Source organism: Cricetulus griseus, chromosome 10 (genome assembly GCF_003668045.3).
Source record: "Cricetulus griseus strain 17A/GY chromosome 10, alternate assembly CriGri-PICRH-1.0, whole genome shotgun sequence".
In the NCBI taxonomy this organism is placed as follows: Eukaryota; Metazoa; Chordata; class Mammalia; order Rodentia; family Cricetidae; genus Cricetulus; species Cricetulus griseus.
The window spans coordinates 6,552,134-6,576,409 of NC_048603.1; the positions used below are offsets into that span (position 1 = coordinate 6,552,134).

Below are 24,276 nucleotides of genomic sequence, written 5' to 3' on the forward strand. Positions count from 1 at the left end.
AGATAAACACCAAACAATTGGTTTCTTGAACATAAAAATGGCTTCATAGCTCACAGTTTTTGAAAAGCATTTGTGAAATATTAAAATCAATTAGTAAAACTTGATGATAAATTTTTGCATACATTGTTTTTATACTTTTATATTTAAAAGTAAGTTATCAATACAAAAATAATGAAAGTGTTTGAGTCATGCCGTTATTTTTCTAATTCTTAGGAAAAAAAAACATTGTTTTTTAGTGATTTGAGATCTCAATAAAACACATGGCTTTCTCCTTTGTGATTTAATGTTCCTGAAGGATTGTGTGGGCAGGCAGAAGCAAGAGAGGCTTCCCCAATATGTGTCATGGAAGCACAAGAGGAGGACTTTGGTGGGAGGCAGAGTCTAGTAGTATGGGAAGAGAAATAAGGGGAGGAAATAAAGTTGATGAAAATAGCTCTTTTTTAGAATTTCATATTTACATAATACATTTACTTCATTCCACTCTTCCATCTCCCAAGTCCTGTGTTTCCCGACTCTCACAATTTCATGACACCATCTTTATTTATTGTTATTTGCAGATAAAAAGAAATACTTATGCATGTTTAAATATAGCCATCTGAGTCCATTTGGTGTTTCTCAGAGTTTTCGATTGGCCACTCATGATTACATAACCTGTCAGGGGTCTATCACTGAAAAACTGAATTCAGCCTCTTTCAGCAGGCATTAATTGCTTGTAGCTCTTCATGGAGGAAAGGGCCTTGTATGGGTTCCCCAATCCACTTTGGCATGTCGGTTGGTTTTGGCTCTTTGAATGTTTTGTCAACATGACCATATTTTTGATATTTCATAGTTGTAGTTTCCCTGTCATTTATGGAGGATGCTATCTCATAGCAGGGATCCTGGTCTTTTGATACTCACTTAGCATCAAGACAAGGTTTTTCTGTGTGTCCTTGGCTGTCCTGGAACTGGCTTTGTAGACCAGGCTGGCCTCAAATGCTATTTACTACTCCACACACTCTCTCACCTGTCAGTTATACATGTTGTGAGACGGATAATCAATTTACTCTAACAGTATCACATGGAAATCTACAATTCCGGCTTAATCCTTATGTTGAGGAGTAGTTGACCAACATATAATGGACTCCATAGTTTTTCTGTGAGCTTTTCTTGGTTATACTTTGTTATTTTGTTTCATTTTTTGGATGTAGTTTCATTTGTTTTCTTAATTTGTGGGGTTTCCCTGTTGTAGTGGGTATTTGTTTTTGAGTGCAGGAAAACTTGGGTGAGTAAGGGGAGGGAGAAGATCTGGAAGGACTTGGGAGAGGGAAAACACAGGATCAAAGTATATTTAAACTTGAAGTAGTTTTAAATAATAAAAATATAATAAAAAGAAAAAAATAAACAAGTTGTACCTGTATACATTTAGGCCACTGAATATGCATAACTGAAATAGTCATCACCTGAAAGTTATTTATACTATTACCATTAAATTATCTTAGCAATTGGTTTGGATTCTTGTCCTGAGCCACAAACCCCAAGCAGTGGAATCAAAGTTGGAGACAGATATATGGTTGGTGATGTGGTGTCCTTCCAGTGTGATCAAGGCTATTCTCTTCAGGTAAGTCAGTTAAAACAGTGTCTCATCGAGACTCTGTCATCCTCATGGTTTTGGAATATTTCAACAAATCAGTAATTGCTAGTCCCCAGGTTTTGGCATAATCTTGATTTATAGCCACGTTGATTGGTCCTAAACCAAACAATGTTCAGTTCATATGCAATATATATATATATATATGTATATATATATATATATATTATATATATATATTAGAAATTGTTGTAATGAACTAAGTTACTTTTGTTTGGAGAAGTAAAAAAATGAGTTGATAAATTGGATTAAATATTTAATCCACTTTCTAAATCTGTACTGGATTGTGGCAGCTGACTTCCTGAATGTTTAGTATTTGTAAATAATAACACAACATTCTGAAAACTAGTGAAAGTCCACCAAAAAATTATTGCAAAAGAACTACATTTGTAATACACATACTGATACTTATTTCATAAATATTTTCAGAAAGATTCATGTAGATAGTCTCCTGAAAATGTCCATAAGTTTTGGACTTTTGTGAAATTAATTTTTGAAAATTAAGAGAAATAATGAATTTCATATTCTAAACAATCAAATTTGTTAGAGAATAAATGTGCAGTGACAATATTTATTCTTGAAGAAACTGCGTCACAATTTCTTCATCTCCTTGCTCCTATAGGAATTTTATAGATTTCACATTTTATTATGAAATATAATACACTTTAAAGTCTTAAAACATTTTCATAAAATAACTATGATAGTTGTCTTACATGTCTCATCTTGCATGTTCTCCCAGTGTGTTCTCCCAGTGCACTACACACCCAGTTATTTTATCTATTTTGTTAACAGTAGACCATGTTTTGATAGAATATTAAAGACACAATTCTGAGCTTACCTGGTGTATATTTCTATCAAGACTTTGTAGTCTTTTATTTCAAATTTTATCCCAAGTATGTAAATTTCCCTCTATTAAGTAATGCTAAAGCTCACATATGTGAAAGTGACAGTCTACATCATCTCCATATATATATTAATTACATTAATCGTTCTGTATGCTACATTCCATTCAATGTTTATAAGTGTGTACTGAACTACATTGTCTCCTTTGTTGTAGGGTCATTCTCATATTACATGTATGCCTGGACCAGTAAGAAGATGGAATTATCCAATACCCATTTGTTTAGGTAAGTGAGAAGACTGCAAAATTTATATGTTTTCTCAAATTTCAGACCTTTGCTTTTTAATCCATGTTCTAACTTATTTTGGTTTTTTCTTCCCCATCTTTTATGGAAAGGTTATTTTGACATATAGTGCTTTCTTTTCTAATTTTAAAATTTTATAACTTTTAACCCTAAATGCACATCAGTGGGCAAGAAAGAGATTAACAGAATAAATTTGCTTTTATTCCTTTGTCATTTTCTTAACATGACATAAAAGTAACAATACCTCAGAATTAAAAGTGACTATCAAGCAAAGACAAAAATAATCCAGTATTATATAGCAGTAATACTTTAAATAAAATTGAAGTACAAAGTCGAAGCTTCAATGTATCTGTAGAAATTAAATGAAACACATGGGATGCATACCAGACTTTGATGTCCATCATTGGTGTATTCAAATGTCAGCTCAATGTGAAATAGCTTTGTGACTCTTCTTTGAGTTTCTGTTTGCTTGTCTGCTGGAGGAGATAACAAGGCCCGCCTTTCAGGTTTCCTTTGAGGATATGAGGCAGAATGTGTTTAAATTGTTCGCCTCTGAACTTGGCTCACGTTATAGACTCACTGGTAGCTATTGTAGTGGAATACGAGGTAAAGGTTTCAAATAGCATATGAGCTGCTTGAAAAAAAAAATCTAGTAAACACAATGGTGGGACACTTACTGTCTAGCAAAAATTGTAGCATGTAGAGCTCTATGTAAGAAATTGTAACACAATTCACAGTGTTGTGTTACCTTTCTCAGATACACAGAGAAATACTTAAGCTAAGGAAGAAAACATGAATTAAAAATTATATTTGTGAAGGGTACATTTTGAGGGTAGGATTTTTTTGTATTTTTAATTTTTTTAATTAATTTTTTATTAGTTCAAATTAGAAACAAGCTTGCTTCATATGTCAATCCCTTTTCTCTCTCCCTCCCCTCCCCCCAACCCCCCACTGTCTCCCATCTCACCTCCCTCCACTCCCCAGGCAGGGTAGGGCCCTCCACAGGGGCTCCCCAAAGTCCACCACATCATCCTGAGCTGGGCCTAGGCCCTCCCCCCATATGTGTCCAGGCCAAGAGTGCATCCCTTTACATTGGATGGGCTCTCAGAATCCCTTCTTACACCAGGGGAAAATACTAATCCACTACCAGGGGCCCCATAGAATGCTGAGGCCTTTGTATTTTTAATTTTACTATTTGTATTTTACACAACAAGCTTGGGTATAAGTGGCAGACAATTAAGGTGTTTGAAACCAAACAATGGCCAGAATTAGAAAGACAATGAACAATGTTTTCTTTTTAGTCTGCTAAAATACACTCTGCTAAAAGCAGTTCAAGGCAGAGAGGGATTGTGCAGTTCACAGTCTGAGGATACATAGTCTACCACGGTGGGAAACTCAAGACTGGAGAGTGAGGCATCTGGTCGTCTTCCACCACAGTCTAGGAGCAGAGACGCTCAGTTAACCTTCACCATGGCTTTAAAGTTTAACAACCAATGAACTGACAGTTTAAAGGAGAGAAAATTATTTTAAAACACATAGTAAAGAAGAGTTTGTAAAAGAATGTTGACTCGGTGTACACACATGTATGGAAAGAGAAAGAGAGACCATATATGTTAGAGTTTACATGTCAGACTAGCTACAGCACACATAGATAAAAGCTTTTATGGAACAGTACTTATGATGTAAGACCCTCAGAAAGCTGAGGCTTCCAGAATCTTAGCCCAGGACGGCGGCCACCCCAAACACAGAATGGAGGCGAAAGCTTGATGCAAACTGCACGAGGCTTTATTGTAATTTAACGAGCTAACCCCATGTTAGCTCGGGTCTTTCACCCACCCGCCATGTCGGATGGTTAGCAAAAGACGGTTTGAAGCCACTGCGCACAGATCTTTATAGGGCAGCGTAAGGGGAGTGTCTAGGGGTACGCACAGGCTCACGATGGGTGTGCCTCCAGGCTTGGAGGGCTTGCCCTGTGTTGATTGGTCAACTGGTTGTTATGGCCCATAGGCCCTCCCAGGGTGGTTGCTATGCTCTCTACATCATTGCTGTGCGCTTGTCCATAAAGCTTACCCAGGGTCGTAAAGCATAGCGCCACCAGCTGACTTCTGATTGGCTCCTTGTCACGAGACAGGCATCTGACCTCTAAGTGACCAAGGCAGGTTTATGGCAAGCACGTGTTCGGCTGTTATGGCTGCCAAAAGGGAAGCCGGTTCCTTCAATGAAATACAACCTAAATTTGAATATGTACTGGTTGACAACCTTAAAAGGAAATTGTAAGTAAATGTTTAGGTAACAGCCATTAAATTGGACTTTATACAACAATTAGTAGTCTTATATTTGGATGTCCATGAAGAAGGCATGCTGTATCTGCATATTTAGAGTAAGGAGTGGCTTCTAAACTGAAAATATTCTTTAATATACATAAAATAACTATATCCATCCTACTTGCAAAATTAAATTAGCAACCGAACACTTGCTAATGTTTCCTTAGATTATCAATAGTAACGCCCTTCTGTGGGGATTCCAATGGAAGCTTGCTTGCTGTATCTGACTGAATTCTCAAATACATGTGTCTTTCTTTGTTTATATTCTTTGTTCATTTGCCTTGATTCTTTGGGGATACAATGAAGCTAATAGTTTTCTTAAAGTTCTTTATTGAGTGTTCTTACAAAAAGGAAAAAGAAGGTTGTGAAAACAACTTCCTTCCTTTTAAGTCTCAATGACTTCATCTTTGGAAGAACTCAAAACAGCAGTAGATATACTTAAGAAAGAACAACAAGCTGCCTGCTTGCTTTCCGCTACTGAAAGGAACGTGTCCCTTTTGCTTAAAGTGCATTCATTACATGAGAAATGTGGCTCGCCGAATAATAATTGACTTTTAAGTTGCACTTTGTTTCTTTCTGAGTAATTACGCCTTTTGTGCCATTTTAGAGAAGTGAATTGCCGATTAACTAGCATTTGCTAAAAGAATTAAGACTATATTTTATCAAATGGTATTCCCTTACATGCTTTTTGAAGACTTAAAGTGATGGCAATGCCTTTTTGATACAGAAATACATCTCATAATTCTGCTTTACATGAGAATCCTTTTGTTCTACAGCACAGTGTGGTGGTTCCATGTCAGATTTCAGCGGAGTGATCCTCAGCCCTGGTTTTCCTGGGAACTACCCAAGCAGCTTGGATTGCACGTGGACAATAAAGCTGCCCATCGGCTTTGGTATATATAAGTATATGGAAGAAGTTTCAATACGTATTAATGCATTTGTAAGAAGTATATATGTCCAATAAGAGCATGCAAAATATTCACAAGCTGAGGTTTCATTCATGAGTATTATAAATTATGTTTATTGAGGAGTATACTTTTAGTAATTTATGCTTTCACAAAATATATTTTACTTGGATTATTATAATAAAGATACATGGGTGTTTTTCTCTCATTTTTAAGTGATACATCAATATAAATATGATTTCTCGCAATATGAATACATTGTCAAATGAGTAAACTAATCAAATTGATGTTTGTTTTGTCATTATTTACAAGGCTTTGCTTTTCAAAGAGCATGAGCGGTTGAAATCTTATTTTCTGAGTACTTTTAAGAATGTAACATCATATTATGCCCCCCAGTCACCATGTAGAAAAATGAAACTCTCCAATTTTCTTTTACCTGGCACTGGTGCATTTCAACTGTAGCATATCCCTATCTCCTCTTATCCCTGGCTTCCAGAGGAGCTGGGGGGAGGGGGGATCACATTCTAGTCTCTGATGATGTAAATTGACTTATTCCACATTCTCAGGTTTAGTGAGAATCAAGTGACTTGTGTCTTCCCCTGCCAGGTTGATTCTGCTTAACACAATGTGCTCCAAGGTCATCCGTGATCTGATCTGTGCTGTCAAAAATGATAAGAATGCTTTACTTTCTCACAAACATTATTTCCTTTTTTTTTTTTCTTTTCAGATTTTTTTATTTGAATTAGAAACAAGATTGTTTTACATGACAATCCCAGGTCCCTTCTCCCTCCCGTCCTCCCCTTCCCCCCCAACTAAAACCCTACCTGTCCCTTCTTCTATTCTTCCCCTGACTCAACCTTTCTGCTCCCTCATGACCTCTGCATCCTTCCTCTTCTCTCCTTCTCATTCTCCTAGCTCCCTCCCCCCTCTTCCCGTGCTCCCAATTTGCTCAGGGGATCTTGACCCTTTCCCCTTCTCCAGGGGACCATGTATGTCTCTCTTAGCCTCCTTTTTGTGTTTGTTTGTTTTTTTCTTTGTTTTTCTTTTGTTTTTCGAGACAGGGTCTCTCTGTGTCTTTGGAGACTGTCCTGGAACTAGCTCTTGTAGACCAGGCTGGTCTCTAACTCACAGAGATCCGCCTGCCTCTGCCTCCTATGTGCTGGGATTAAAGGCGTGCACCACCAATGCCCGGCTCACAAACAGTATTTCTTTGTGTATATACACACATGACATTTTCTGTAGCCATTGGTCATGCACTAAATATGCAGATTGACTCCTTTTGCTGGCGTTTGTAAATAGGACTGCAGTGACTGTGAAAGCATATATGACTGCTTGACCTATAGGTGTCATTTCATTTGGATTCTTTACGGAAGCAAGAAGGATGTATAAATATGTGAAATATGTTTGTGCAAATAGTCTGAGGTAGAGACATGCATTGAAGGTTAACCTGACAGAAAGTTCATGTGACATTATTTTGGTAACTTTTTCTTATTATCATAAGCAAGTAGTACACAGATAAGCTTTTTGTTTCTGAAAACTCCTGAATTTGTCACATTATCTTTCTATGCTAAGTCATAATTTACATCTACAAAGTGGTTTTATAGATCTCATTTGAATTTCATGTTTACTGAGTCTGAGAAGCCTAGGATGAGCATGTGCTCACTGAAGAGCTTTAGCAAAGCTGAGACTTGTTTACAGCAAGCTCAGAGTTCAGATGTGTTGTTTAGTTTTGCTGCAGTCTACTATAGCCTCAATTGGCACTGTAGTCACTATACAGCCTAGGGAGCCTTGACTCCTGCTGCCACTACCTGTAATGTGAGATTCTCTTGTCCTGCCTGGGTCCCACCAGTCTTCTCAGCCCCAAATAAACACACGAATGCTGCATTAGTTATAAAACTATTGGCCAGTGACTAGGGCTTCTTATTGGCCAGCTATGTCTTAACCATTAACCCATTTCTATTAACCTATGTATTTCTACATGGTCTTCTCTTACCCGAGAATGCCTGACATGTCCTGTCTTACATTAAATCTACCTCCCAAGCGTTACAAGCATGTGTCCCCATGAATACATCTTGTGAATATGCCTTCTGAAATAAACAGAAACATATCTAAGTACAGAAATGCACATTTGTGTGTCTGTTTCTGTTATTACATGTGTACAATAATTCCAAGTAGCATTGTGTTTTGCTTTTCCTTCTTTAGGTGTACATCTCCAGTTTGTAAATTTTTCTACAGAAACCATACATGATTACTTGGAAGTACGGAGTGGATCCTCAGAAACTAGTACTGTTATTGGCCGACTTAGTGGTCCTCAAGTACCATCTTCCCTGTTTAGCACAACCCATGAAACCAGCTTGTATTTTCACAGTGACTATTCACAGAACAAACAGGGTTTTCATATTGTGTATCAAGGTAAGATGATTGATAAAGCGTGAAAGGAAGTTCAGTGGTAGCAGTGTGGGCCTGGATATCATCTCAGGGGTTATTTAATGTAATATAAGCATATTCTAGTTGTCATAGGAGATAAACGATAAACCAAGCAAGCTTCAGTTGGGAAGATTTTTAAAAAATATCATGTACTCCACTCATGAAATTTTTTTCCTGAGAACTCCAAAAATACTAGGAAAAAATTAATTTATCTAAATCATAATTAAATAATTAAATCAAGCAAGACAAAATAATTAGAATACAAGCTTAACATCGAGGATACTTTTTGTTTTTAGTTTTTCGAGACAGGGTTTCTCTGGAACTTGCTCTGTAGACCAGGCTGGCCTCGAACTCACAGAGATCCACCTGCCTCTGCCTCCTGAGTACTGGGATTAAAGGCGTGTCCCCCGCCATTTTTTATTTTTTTAAGTGAAAGTGAATGTTAAAAGTTATTTTTGACCTTATGTTATACATGAACTTTTTTGAGACAGAATGACATGTTTTGTTATATTGCCATAAGAATATAAAGCAAAGAAATGATGGCCATGTTACGTTTGATCCATGTGAAAGAAAACATTGAATGGTTTTGAACAAGATTTTTTTATTCTGTCTGAGGGAAGGCTTTAGACTCAAGTTGAGCTGAGCTAACATCCTCAGTCTCTCTGTACAAGCTAGTGCAAATGGGTGTTCTCCATTTCCTCAAATGTATATAATCGTTGTGGGTAGTATATTTCAGAAACTCAAGTTGAATTTGATGTGATAAAATCGTTGTAAAGTATATACAATTATGTATATCATGAATGATAACTCAAGACATTTACCTACCATATTACTGCTGATTTTATTTTATTTTTGAGACAGGGTTTCTCTGTGTAGCTTTGGAGGCTCTCCTGGCACTCTCTCTGGAGACCAGGCTAGCCTCGAACTCACAGAGATCTGCCTGCCTCTGCCTCCCAAGTGCTGGGATTAAAGGCGTGCGCCACCAACGCCCAGCTTGATTTTATAAATCTAAGTGTTATTAGATTGATTTTAAAATTTAAAATGTTAGCTGTCACAAAATAGTTGTGATGACTGAGATGAATCAAAATGTTAAAATTATGTTACGTCTCTGCCGAGTTATTAAAGGATATCATGAACGTGTGATATTTTTGTAGTTGTCCCTTGAGTACAGGGATCTTTGAATTGCTTATTGACTTACTTTAGATGTCTACAACAGTAACTACACTTCACCATCTCCATGGAATATAGAACTAGCTTTAATCTTCAACAAATATCTATTTTTAAAAACAGATTTATTTTCTCTTCTGTGTTACTAGACAACTCAGTACCAAGCGTGTGGTAAACTCTAAATGGGTAATTGACTATTTATTTATGTACATGAGTATTTTGTTTGCATGTATATATGCTACCATTTGAATACCTGGTGCAGACACAGCTAGACGAGCATGCTGGATTCCCTGGAACTTACGTTATCGACAGATCTGAATGATAAATCATCAAATTCTTTTAGGATTTCATGCAATTCATAAACACAAAATGTATTAAATACTGCATAAAAAGCACCCCTGACATGAAAGGAAATAGGCGAAGCTCTACCATCAATGACGAACAAAAGAGAAACATTATCTTATACAAAATGAAATGAGTAAGAACAAATGTAATTGAGTATTAAACAGCTCACAATAATCAAAATATAAAGTTCAGTAGAGATACTTTGGGTTGTTCATTTGGAGAAACGATTTTGAATTTCAAAAGAATGAGAATTAGACTTACATGTATGTAGTTATTCTATCCCATGCACAAGTGGTATAACCAAGAAGCAATTACATTCTATTTAGGGAATCATAATATGTTTGATTAAAATTGTGGCTGTAAGAAGAGTTTACATCTCTATTCATGGTCATAATTTAGATAAATTGCACCAGCGGGTAATGCAAGGATGCATTTTTATAAATTATAATTTTAAATATGAAAATTACAGAGATGAGAAGAAATTCTCATTATGCTGTCTCTAACAGCCTTTACCATAGTGCTAATCAGTATTTATATATTAACTAACCATGAGCAGTTATCCTATAGATTACTAAGTTAATAGTACCCATTTGTGGTTTTGAAATTCGGAAAAGGAAATGTTCTTCTTTTTCATTTCTGTTTTCTAGCCTATCAGTTGCAAAGCTGTCCTGATCCGCGCCCTTTTCGCAATGGGTTTGTAATTGGCAATGACTTTACTGTGGGCCAAACCATTTCATTTGAGTGTTTCCCAGGATACACATTGATTGGCAACTCAGCTCTCACGTGTCTTCATGGAGTTAGTCGGAATTGGAACCATCCACTTCCAAGGTGTGAAGGTATGCTTTTAAAATGAAATATTCTTTTAGATGATGTCATTTCTTAGCCATTCTTGTGGGGACATTCTTACTTGTTTTACTCATTGAAGCATGAGCACATACTTTTTTTTATTATTTAAGGAATTTATCATAACAGAAAATGGCAGCAAAAATCCCACATTGAATATCTGTAATATTGGTAACAGCAATAGTAATATTCCAGTGATTGTAGAAGCAAAGTTTATTCATGTTTTAATTCCTTTATAACTTCTTTTATGTATGTGGAAGGGAAAGGGACCCACGTTTTTAACATTAGTATGGGAAACAGAGAATCAAGATACATATTTTTTATTTTGAGTTCTATTCTATAAAAATAATATTGAAAAATTTAAAATGCAATCTGTCTACCCTTATATACATACATAATATGAGAGAAAAGTTGTTTGTGCATTAATGTACAGTATTTTAGATGATTAACAAACCTTCTGATCACCAAGGACAATAGACACATCACAGACCTCATGCTGAAAAAAAATTTTTAAATGACTATATTTTGTACATTCCCTCCAACTAAGATGAAACAGAGGTACTATAACTGCAGAACTACAGTAGCTGTCTCATTTTTCTAGCATAAGTTTGTGATTTAAAAAATTGTTTATGAATCCTTTCCCATAGCTCTTTGTGGTGGGAATATAACAGCAATGAATGGGACCATTTATTCTCCTGGTTACCCTGATGAGTATCCAAACTTCCAAGACTGCTTTTGGCTTGTAAGAGTCCCCCCTGGGAATGGGATCTACATCAATTTTACTGTTCTCCAAACAGAGCCCATCTACGACTTCATTACCGTGTGGTAAGTCAGTACTCTTCTTTTTGCTTGATTAAATTACGAATGCAATTAGGTCAGGATGAACATAAATCACAGTTTTTTTATTACAGACTACCATCTGACATTTGAACTGGCATGCTCACTGAAGGAGGCAGTAGGACTCTTTTGAAGAGTGATATAAACATGACAAATAGATTTTAGAATATAGCTGCATAAAGTAGCAGAAGCCTCATGAGTGAAAAAATTGAAGTCATTATTAGAAAATGGATAAGGCAGGAAGTTGCCATAATATGTTTAAGTTAGTCCTCTATTAATAAAATCTTGTAAAATTCAAGATCCTCTACTCAAATCATGATTGTATTATATGGTTATTAAATTCTTGTCATAATAATTTATCATACGGTATGATAATTACACTATTATTGTATGAATTGAAGCAACTTTATTAAAAGTATAAAGACAACCTTTGACTTAATCACAGACAGAAACCCTGTGTGAGTTGTAGGAACACTAATTGTAACAGTCTATGATTCTCAAGATTTCTGTCACAAAAAATAACAGAAATCACCACAAGCTTTAAGAGATTCTTAGTGCTGGTTAAAAACTAAAGTCAATTCATTGATTACTGTTAATATAGGTGAAAATATAACCCATTTTGTGTTTCATATTTTAGCATGTTATCACTTGTGTAGGTGCATGGCATACCAATATCATTTTTATTCAAGGAATGTTTTACATACTTACAAATGTAATGATATGCAATTATGTGCAAATAACTTCACAAAATTTATTCAAGACTCTACTAAACATCAGTATCATTATCTCCTTCCCAACCCTTGCCCAATAGGGATGGACCGGACCAAAATTCTCCCCAGATTGGTCAGTTCAGTGGCAATACTGCATTGGAATCAGTATACAGCACTTCCAATCAAATCCTAATCAAATTCCACAGTGACTTCACAACAAGTGGCTTTTTTGTGCTCAGTTATCATGGTTGGTATTATCTACGTGTTTCTATTTCATTTGGTATCATTTAAATTGTTCCGAAAAATTGAATGTGATATATATTTATCCAATGATTGAAAACGTATTAAAATCTGATGCTTTGACCATCAGTGTAACTTACGCATTTCAAACACATTTACTTGCAAACCATGACCTCCTCTAAGTACTTAGGGACATTAATGTGTGAGCAAATGGATATAGGAAATAAATCAGTCAGTAATTACCCAGCGGAAAATAATCATTTTGCATGGAAACCAATAAAAGAGAACCAGCTGTTCATATTTTACTCCATGTAATTTGGAGACAGCAATAGATTCTCTGTACGAGAAATGTTTAATCTAGTCAACCTGCTGTGAATTTTTCCAAAATTAGCATCTAATATCTTTATGCTCTGGATCGCATTACTCATCCATTTATGCTCTTGTTTCAAAGCTGTATCTATGCAAGAATCCTATGCTTTTAGATGATGATTCCAGATCATTAAGTTCACAGCTTTTATCCCTGAGAAATTACTTATGGGGGTCTCAGTTTTATTTGGTTATACAGAACTGTTCTGAGTCCCATATTTGGGGCATTCTCTTTTTGAGAAAATATTATATTTTCACAGAAAATCTCCCTTTATATTTGTATGCTTCTAATTGTTTTCACTGTAAATAACAAATGTTTATTTATAGTGATTGCATATTTTCACAGTCTATGACTATAGTCTTCCAGAAACACATCCTGCTTTTATGTAACATTATCAGAATAATCAAAAATATTTCACAGGATTTATAATCTACTAAATTAAATGTGTAAGAGGTTTATTAAAAATGGGCAGTGATAGCACTTTTATGATTATATTAGTATACAGCTTAATATGTCATAGTTTAATGTAGGCAGATATTCCTGTCTTGCTGGCTCTTGTAGCTGTTCCCCAAATAAACACACAGGGCTTATATTAATTGTAATCTGTTTGTCCTGTTGCTCACGTTTATTACTAACAATCTCTTACAACTTAAATTAACCAATAATTCTTTTTTCCATTTTTTTATTTGAATTAGAAACAAGATTGTTTTACATGTCAATCCTGGTTCCCTCTCCCTCCCCTCCTGCCCTGCTACCCCCGCCCCCCACTAAAACCCTACTTATCACACACCCTTTCTGCTCCCCAGGGAGGGTGAGGCCTTCCATAGGGGGGATCTTCATAGTCTGTCCTGTCCTTTGGGATAGGGCCTAGACCCACCTCCATGTGTCTAGGCTCAGGGAGTATCCCTCTTTGAGGAATGGGCTCCCAAAGTCCATAACTATACTAGAGATAAGTATTGGTCTTACTACAAGAGGCCCATAGATTCTGAGGTCTCCTCACTGACACCCACATTCATGGTGTCTGGATCAGTCCCATGCTGGTTTCCTAGCTATCAGTCTGGGAACCAAGAGCTCCCCATTGTTCAGGTCAGCTGTTTCTGTGGATTTCACCAGACTTACCCAATAATTCTTCTCTATGTTTAGCCACGTGGCTTGTTACCTTTTCTCATTAAGGGGTTCTCATCTTGCTCATTGTTAGAAAAGATGTTATAGTCATTAAATGTTACTCACTTGGCAATTTTATTTTTGTATATTATTTATTTATTTTCCATCTAATATTTATTCACTCTTATGTTCATTTGTGTGTGTGTGTGTGTGTGTGTGTGTGTGTGTGTGTGTGTGTGCATGTGTGTGTCTGTATGGTGATCAGAGGATCCCTTGTTGAGGTTGTTTCTCTCCCTTCAGGCTAAGGGATCCTTTAGACAAACCCACGTCATCAAGCATGATGTCAAGCGCCTTAAATCTCTAAGCCATCAAGAGGGCCCCATTTTATATGTTTATTTAACAAATTACAAGATAGGTAGTTATTTGTTTTTATTTTAAGTAATTAAATAGGGGTTGGAAAGATGTCTCAGTGGTTAAAATAATACCTTGCTCTTGCAGAGGACCCAAATTTATTCCCAGTACCACACGACAGCTTATGACCATTCATAATTAGAGTTTCAGGGAAGCAACACCTTTTTCTGACCTGCTCAGGAACCAGGCACACATATGCATGCACACACAAGTAGACAGAATCTCATAAATGTGAAATAAAATAATGAAATCTAAAAACTCAACTAAATAAATATAAAATTAGAGCAGCCTACTCCTTCATTTCTTTTTCTTGAAATTCTGTTGATGATAAAACCCTATGCCTTCCAATGCCTTATTAGTCATTTTTTGGTTATTATGTGTTCACTTTATTAATTTGATAGTTCAAGATTTTCATAAGGTCATATTGATCATTTAGCATTTACTTTTAGTATATTTTAGTATTTTTAAAAGGAAATATGCAATTCCCTGTTTTTTCTGCTTCTGTTATGAGATCTAGCCAGCCATATGAATTCTATAAAACATTTCATCCAAAGGCTTTTTCTTAGATCAAAAATAGCATTCATAAAAGCCTTAGCAAAATGAAAGTTATAAGTATTAAATACAATACAAAAGACAGCAAGGCATGCCTTTACTCCCATCTCTTGGGAGGCAGAGGCAGGAAGATCTCTGTGAATTCTAGGTTAGCCTGTTCTACAGAGCAACTTCTAGGACAGTCAGGGCTACACAAAGTAACCTTGTCTAGAAAAACCAAACCTAACCAACCAACCAATCAGAAAAACCCAAAATAACCAACCATCTGACCAAGGAGCCAAACAAACAAACAAACAAAAACAACAAACAAGTAAAAAAATAAAATACTTTAGAAAAAAAGCCAGATGTTGGCACATGACTTTAATCCCAGCATTTAGGAAGCAGAGGCAGGTGGATCTCTGAGTTCTGAGTTCAAGGCCAGCCTGGTTGGTCTACAGAGCAAGTTCCAGAGCAGCCAGGGCTACACAGAGAAATCCTGTCTTGAAAAACCAAAACAAACAAATGAACAAATTGAAAAAATAAAAAGGCAAACAGACAGAAAAATACTAAAAGAACTGCACCTGAGGTATTTCCTTTTCATTTGAGGAAATGATTTGTTTTTGTTTTTCCTCTCCATCACTGTAACTATAATTCCCTACAATTAATTAGAGCTTTCCTTGTTATCTGTTACTGGGTCACAATGAAGTTGGCCTATGATAAATGATGAAAACGTTTATTATGCCTTGACCTCTTGAGTATAAACTGCATAAAACTCATTTAACTGGTAGCCTTTTCAGTCACTGACTTTTTCTAATCATTACTGTAGTATTAATAACATAGTTGAGTGAAAATGCTGCATGCTTTGCCCATACTATTTGCTTTCTATGTTACTTATTTCTAGTTTACATTGGGGCATTATTAACCTGCTGTTAATAATTTTAAAGGTTAGTGAAAAATTAAATAGTCAGGAGAAAAGCATAAACTCAGTAAGCATACTGGAATGGATTGATAAGTAAATAGAAATAGGTCAGTCCATCTCCAAAGAATGATTTTGCTCATAAACAATTAAGAACATATTATACCCAGCAAAGCTTTCAATCAGCATAGATGGAGAAAACAAGATATTCCATGATAAAAACCAGATTCAAACAATACATATCCACCAGTCCAGCCCTACAGAAAGTTCTGGAAGGAAAACTGCAACCCAAGGAAGTTAACTGCAACCAGAAAATTGTAGGCAATAGATAATCCCACTTTACCAACAGCCAAAGGATAAAAGGGATAGAAACCCACACATAATTTCACCATGGCCACCAAATCCAAAACAAACAAGAATGAACAATCAATGGTCATTAATATCCCTCAATATTAATGGTCTTAATTTGCCCATTAATTTGCCACAAGAAAGACACAGTTTAGCAGAATGGATAAGAAGACAGAGTCCATCCTTCGGCTGCATACAAGAAACACATGTCAACTTCAAAGACAGACGTTACCTAAGAATTAAAGGTTGGGAAAAGATTTTCCAATCAAATGGACCCAAGAACCAATGGGGGGTAGAAATCCTAATATCCAACAAATTGGACTTTAAACTAAAATCAATCAAAAGAGATAAAGGCGGTCACTTCCTACTCATCACAGGAGAAATCCATCAGGACGAAGTCTCAATTCTGAACATTTATGCTCCAAATACAAAGGCATCCACGTTCATAAAAGAAACATTACTAAAACTCAAATCACACAGAAAACCACACACACTTATAGTGGGAGAGTTCAACACCCCACAGGACCACCAGACAGAAACTTAACAAAGAAACAAAGGAACTAATAGAAGTTATGGCCCAATTGGGCTTAACAGACATCTATAGAACATTCCATCCAAATACAAAACAATATACCTTCTTCTCAGAGCCACATGGAACCTTCTCTAAAATCGACCACATCCTTGGCAACATAGCAAACCTCAACAGGTACAAAAAAATTAAAATAACCCCATGTATCTTATCAGACCACAATGCTTTAAAATTAGAATTCAACAACAACATGAATTGCAGAACAATTAAGAACAACAATAAAATAGTTAAAATTTATTGATATCTTCATTTTTAATGGAATACCCCTCCTAATTAACTTGACCTCCAAATGTCTCAGTGCTTCTGTCCCTGCGACCCCCAGACTGTGAGTACTGCCGTGACTGCCCTGTGAATGACAGTTTGCTGCATTTATTTGGTATGGCTTGCCCCACGTGTTCCGGCCACTGTTCTGTTAAAAATAAAGGGGAAATCAGACTTGTGCTGAAGGAATATGGAAAGCACAGAAATGAACTTTGGGCTTGTTGATCTAAGCACAAGTTATTGGTTTTAGGATGTTTCAGTTCATCGTTTTGGGCATCTTCATGAGTCTAAAGGAACCTCACTTTTCAAGACTGTCTCACTGAGCATACAGTGGCTTCCCCCTTATTAGTGGTTAGAATTCCACCATCTCATGTATCCATAGTCTATTGCACTCAGTAAATCATAAATGAAAAACTCCAGAAATTAATCCATACAACTTAAATAAATTATAACATATTTTATACTTCCTGAATTTTGTAACATTATTTAGTGTTATTAATCTGTTTCTGTTCTTAACAAATAAATTGAATTTTATCATAGAAACATGTGTAAAAAGGTATTATTTAGAGGGTATATGGTGAACTGTGGCTTCAAGTAGCAACTGCTATCTAAATGTCCCCTAGCAATAAAGGAAGACTACTGTAATGCCTGCTTGTAATTTTCATGTTACATTTTACATTATTAGAACTTCTTATGGTAAAGCATGAGTTGATTGTACAGTGATACTCTTTTTTTAATAATATATTTTGCAGTCTATAGCATCTTTTTAACTGAAAATAAATTTCTTTCATCTAATATATCTCAAATTAAGTTTCTCCTTCTTCTACTCCTGTCACTAATTCCCCCTTTCCCTTCCCATCTGGGTCCACCTTCTCTCTGCCTCTCATTGGGAAACAAACAAGCTGCTAAGGGAACATAATATATATTATAATAAATATAATGTAGAAATACGATAAAGTAAACATAACATCTCTAAATAGGACAAAACAGAAGAAAAAAGAGGCCTATACCCAAAGGCATAAAAAAAATCTGATGTAGATCCAGAGACCCATTGGTTCATATTTTCTGGCATACCATAATAACACAAAAACAGAAGCTATAATATACACAAAAGAGCTAAAGGCTATAAGAGAATAAAAAAATAATTGAAACAATGATATAGATCCTTTTTTTAAAAGAAAACTCTGACAGGACATTATGAGACAATGAACCTCCATAGATGTCATTGTTCCATCATTTTGGGTTGTCCATCTGCTGCACCCAAGTGTCCTAAACTTAGGAGCAGTTTGTTTCCCCAGTGAGACCTTTAGAGAAAGTTCACTTTTCCTTTACAAGTGGTTTTCAATTGGAGATAACTTCTGCATTGGGCCTGGGAGCATGTCGCCATTTTCCTTTCTGCTCTAGGACCGCATCGGGGACAGATTCTCCATACCCTCTGCATACTGCCTCCATTTTTGTGATTTTATACATGTACCCATCAGGCTGATTGAGAGGGGCTTGTTTTCTTGGTGCCTTCCTTTGGCTCTTAAATTTTTCTCCTCCTTCTCCTCCTCCTCCTCCTCGTCCTCCTCCTCCTTGTCCTCCTCGTCCTCGTCCTCGTCCTCGTCCTCGTCCTCGTCCTCGTCCTCGTCCTCGTCCTCCTCCTCCTCCTCCTGCTCCTCCTCCTCCTCCGAAGAGTTCTCTGATCCCTAAGGGAGTGGATAGGTATTGATGGAGACATCCTACCCATCCCATTTAGGGTTAAGTGTTCCAATGTTTCTCACACACGGCATATTGTCTGGCTATGGTTTCTGTATTTGTAGGAGGAATCTTCATTGATGATGGCTGAGCAAGATACTGATTTATGTGTATAGCAGAGTATCATTAGGAGTTGTTTTAGTGCTACATTATTTTAGTAGAGCAATAGTTGGCTTTACCCTAGTCCCTGAGCTATCTAATTTCAGGTTCTTGGTCATCCACACAACATCTGTTGTGGGGTCCATCTCATGGAGTGGCCTTAAGACAAACCAGACTTGGGTTGACCACTCCCTCAAGCTTTATGACACCACTGCACTAGCATTCCTTGCAATCAAGACACCATTGTAGATCCAAGTGTTTCCTTTTTTGATTTAGTAGTGTGGAGATTGCCTGCAGGAACGAAGAACACTAGTACATAAAGGTGAAGGCATGGGCTCTATTTCCCTCTGTTGAATAAGTTGTGTAGGTGTTCTATTCAGTGATTTGTGGGTTCCCAGGGAATGTTCTCTCTTGTATCTGTTTGGCCATCTTTTAAGTATATAGTTTCTACACAGTTGATGCTGAATTTAGGGAGATCACTAATTATATAATGATTTTATTCTAAAAGTTGCTTCTGCAGATGTAAAGATACATTTATATAAAATATTTTAGGGGGTTGGAGAGATGGCTCAACCATTCAAGGCTAGGCTCACAACCAAAAATAGAAAATATTTTAGGATGATTTTAACTGTGTGGCCCCTTTGCCTTAAACATGGTAGAGTCATGACCTATACTTAATTTCAGTTGAGAGAGAGCGAGACAGAAATGCAGAGACAGAGACACAGGTTCAGAGATAGAGAGAGACAGATAGGGAGATAAAAAGAGACTTAGAGACAGAGAGAGGAGAGAATAACTCTCATAAGGGGTCTCATATTGAGTTGTTCAAAGTGTACTGAGAATGTTAATATTAAAATAGGGTGTGTGTGTGTGTGTGTGTGTGTGTGTGTGTGTGTGTGTATGTATGTATGTAAACTTAGTGGTAAAACCAAATTATAACTACACAGACTCGATCTGTACAAGCAAAAGATAATTCCACTTACTATTATTTAGATAAGTAAAAATGAGCCCAGTGATTAGGTAAGTAGATGCCTCATCAAAAGCATATTTTTGTGTTAATATATTCATCACTATGTCTGCTATTTTTTTTAATTTTACTGTCGGCTTTCGTCAAAGTTCATCATTAGCATAGCTCTTATTAAACAGCATTGAGTTGACCGACTTGCTATAATTAGTGAGACAATGCACAAATGATGAGCACTATGGCATCTCAAAACCCATTGCAGAGAGATGAGTAACAGGTTTTGAGCTGTGTGTGATGGTTTGCTGGAAAGATTCAAATCAACATCGTTCTTTTCTGGATTAGGTGCTGCCCAAAAATTAGAGTGGTTTTATGATCACATATCTTAGCACACCTTTGGTTTCCTTGACAGAGGCATGGTCTACATATATGTAATTGGTATGTAATATTCAGTCACATTAGCTGATGTAGAACAAGCTTGCTTAAATGCTATGGCCTAAACTGTATTCTAGTTTCTTGATTCCTATTACGCAAGGTCTTGTTTACCTCTTGCTCCAATAGGTTCAAATGATTTCCTGGTGTCCATTCTTAGTGAAACTCTTTCTATCCGCTGGAAGACCATTCCTATCAGACATGTCAGCAGATAGCCACATTTTTTGTTTCAGTTCTGAATATTCACAGTGGCTTGGAGTGATAGCTAATGATAGGTATAGTGTGTTACTGCACGAGTCCCACAGGCTGTGGTAATAAACGAACAGCGAGCAGAAACCGAGGCCGGCAAAGGAAACACTATCATTGCTAATGCTCTGTTATCTGCTAATGGGCAAGGAATTCAACCAGAAAGAACGGCGCCCTTTGTTCCAGACTTTAATGGACTCGGTGCTGTGTCACGATCCCTTCAATTACCCATGGGCATAGGAGGGTGTCTATTCTCGCAACAGACAGTGGAATTTTCCTATGATCTTCTGGAAGCTCCTGATACCTTTGTTTCCAGAGCTTTCTGTGACCCCCTTTCCATAAAGTAATTAAAGTTGTTCCCTGTTATCTCCCTAATACACAGATTTTCCTCCTCTCCTTGAAACCAAGGATTAGCATTTGCTCCCCTCTGACAGCCAATCTCATCTGGACACAAAGTAGGTTTTTAATCTCGAGTATGAATGTGACAAAAATGACAGTTGTAAGTGACTTCAGCACAACAGGAACACATCCATGTTTATGTTAACTCATCAGCAGGTTTTCACCAAATGGTCTATGTGTAAGCAGATATATATATATATATATATATATATATATATATATATATATATATGGATATTTCTATTTTCCACCTTCTATACAATTTGGGAAGCATTTAGTAAAGAACTTTTACTTTGCCCTCAAGTGTAATTGTTTCAATTAATTTGGCTAAAAATTATAAAACTTAGTACATAATTATCAATAATTCCCTGCCTGCCCCCACCTCAGAGCTTTCTCTTATCTACAGACAGTTGTATTTGACCTAATGTGAGTCATCAGTGGACTGAACCAGGACTCAGTGTGTATAATGGAGTGAGGACATTATTTTTATCATCCATAAGGAGTAGTATGTCCTTACTTAGCAAAAAGGTTATGTACTTGTGCTTTCTGGTTTGGAGGAAAAAAAAATGGCAATTTGCCCGGGTTCTGTTTTCTTTTTTGTAACAGTCTCTAATAGCTCGGTTGAATAGACATAGATAAATGTGGCATTCTTTTCTGGAATTGGGTTGGATGTTGCACTGCAGAGAAAAATAGGAAATTAAAAATAACCCAGAAAATATGGCCAGAATGAAATTCTAAAGCGACTGCAAGAAGTAAATGTATTGGGCCAGGAACCAGATATTCATGCCCATTTAAACACGGCACTTACTTAAATGACGCCTATCTTCTAAGATACTGGGACGTAGAATACAATGCTTCTATGTTGTTGCTAAAGAGTAAAATGATATTTCAAAGCTGAATGACATGTCAAACACAATGCTTCCTCGGAGAAGAATAGAGATGGAGATAAAATGTGAATTTGAAAACCGAAAAGAGCTGTTCTAGGCATCTTTTCTCTTAGCAGTCATAGCTGGGAAAGTTATGAAATGTCTGGAATAGAATATGTGCCTAGATTATTTAAAATGGAGGTGACATCATTTATACTGCTTGCCTCTGCCTGAGTGAATGTGTTGCTTTGTCTAGCACCATTCACTGCTCCAAGTCAACTGCTTGTCTCCCACGCAGCCACAAATACAGAGGCATAGGGTGGTTGTTTACAGTTCAGAAATAATACACATTTTAACCTGTGTTAAATTGATGATACTTGTACTAGACCTTCCTGTCTTCCTCAGAAGTAACTACAGCTTGCTTTATGTGAAGCATGAAGTCCTGTTGGTTTGAAGGTTAATAATATTTTCTATATCTTTCTTTCTTTCTTTCTTTCTTTCTTTCTTTCTTTCTTTCTTTCTTTCTTCCTTCCTTCCTTCCTTCCTTCCTTCCTTCCTTCCTTCCTTCCTTCCTTTCTTTCTTTTTCAAGACAGCTCTGTGTAGCTCTGGAGCCTATCCAGGCACTCGCTTTGGAGACCAGGCTGGCCTCTAACTCAGAGATCGGCCTGACTGCCTCCCGAGTGCTGGGATTAAAGGTGTGCACCACCAACGCCCGGCTATTTTCCATATTTTTAACATTGCAGTTAAGATGGAATTAGATCATTTTCTCCTTCCTTTCATCCTTCCAACCCTTCTCCTGTCCCCTCCTACCAACTCCTCCTGTGCCCCATTATCTATCAAATTCATAACAAACACACACTCTCTCCCTCTTCCCTCTCTCTCTCTTAATTTTTCTGACACTTCTTTTACATAGTTCCTTGAATCCTGAGTGTCAGAGCCTGATGGAGACATCCTATTTAGTGTTCTAAGGGTTCCCGAATCTCTCATTCTCTGCACATAGCCAAGTTAAGGATCTCTGTGTCAATTCTCATCTACCACAGGAGGATGCATCCCTGATAACAGATGAGCAAAGCACTGATCCTTGGATATAGCACTGTTGTTAGGAGTCATTTTTATTTCTATGCTCTTTTAGTAGAGCAACAGAATTTGATTTTTTCCTATGTCCACAGACTGTCTAAGTCTCAGATTCTTGGCCACGGGGGAGCAGTGTCAGGCACTGCCTCCATGCCACAGAGGGATCCTTCAGTCCAATTAGAGAGTGGTTGATTACTTTTGTAGTTCTATCACACCAGCAGAGCTTGCAGGCGAGTAACCATGTCAATTGCATGGCTTTATGCTGGTTTGTTGGTTACCTTTCTTCTCTGCTGGAAAGCAGAGTGACTTCCAGTACTTTGACAACTAGTCAGTGGTCCTGAAACTCTCTGTAGGCAGCAGCTAGACTCCTCAGCATTCAACGAGATGTATAAGATTTGTCTTCAACAATTGAAGATTATAATCAATTTGTGGGTAGTAACCAAAAGTCTTTTCTCTGCCTTGGATGTTTGCTTGTTTCCATCAAATCCAAGATGAATATTTATTAGGATATTTCTCAGACATTTCTATTTCCTATAGTGAATATTCTATCTATCTATCTATCTATCTATCTATCTATCTATCTATGATATATGATATTTCCCAGACTGGCAGATATGTAGTTGGTAAAGATTCTCTCCTACTCATGGGTTTCCTTATCATATGATTCATTGTGGAGATGATGTATAACTCTCAGAGGGTCTCACAAATTTAACATTCTGGGCACGAAAATATTTTTGAGCATTTTCTTTGCAGCACTCAGCTACTACTTTTAGGACCATAGAAGACACATTTGTTATGCTCAGCCATAAAATATGTGTCTGGTTTAAATATTCTAGTGGATTATAAATCCGTGTCCAACAACAAAGAATCTCAGCAATTTTAAAGCACACTGATCAGCATCGAGCCAGAGTGAATCTATTGCTCTGTTTTGGAAGTTGGGGAGCATTTTGCTGTTTATGAGGAAGAGGAGCTAGTCTGGAAGTTATATGTTGTAGAATTGAAGAATTACCTTAATAGTCACACTGATGCTAACATTTACCGGATAAGGCATATAGGCTAAATGAAAATGATGTGTGTCTCTCTCCATTCTAAGTCTATAAAGGATTTTAATTCAACTTCAGTTTTATGTCCATATTATAAATAAGAAAACCAAGGTAAAGATTCATTTTTGAAAATTTAATTTATTATTGTTTGAAAATTTCATACTTGTATACAGTGTATAGTTTTCATATCCATCCTGTTTCCTCCCTCAAATTCTTCCTGGGTACCACCGCAACAAAGCTTCCTTTCAATTTTATGTCTTCTTTTTTTTTTTTTAATGAATCCAATCAGCGATACTCATATGTGCGTGGTTATGATTTCATTCA

At 36.7% G+C, this 24,276-nt stretch overlaps 1 protein-coding gene across 3 annotated transcripts in view; it reads left to right on the forward strand.

Moving 5' to 3' along the window:
• The window catches only part of LOC100774887 (CUB and sushi domain-containing protein 3), a 1,055,385-nt gene that overhangs the window by 946,529 nt on the left and 84,580 nt on the right, over positions 1-24,276 (forward strand). For all 3 annotated transcript variants that reach the window (XM_027431430.2, XM_027431431.2, XM_027431432.2), the window contains 7 exons: positions 1,479-1,597; positions 2,685-2,754; positions 5,873-5,989; positions 8,204-8,413; positions 10,588-10,776; positions 11,431-11,608; positions 12,432-12,577. In XM_027431430.2, coding sequence (XP_027287231.1) covers positions 1,479-1,597; positions 2,685-2,754; positions 5,873-5,989; positions 8,204-8,413; positions 10,588-10,776; positions 11,431-11,608; positions 12,432-12,577 — 1,029 coding nt within the window. The remainder of the gene's footprint in view (positions 1-1,478; positions 1,598-2,684; positions 2,755-5,872; positions 5,990-8,203; positions 8,414-10,587; positions 10,777-11,430; positions 11,609-12,431; positions 12,578-24,276) is intronic.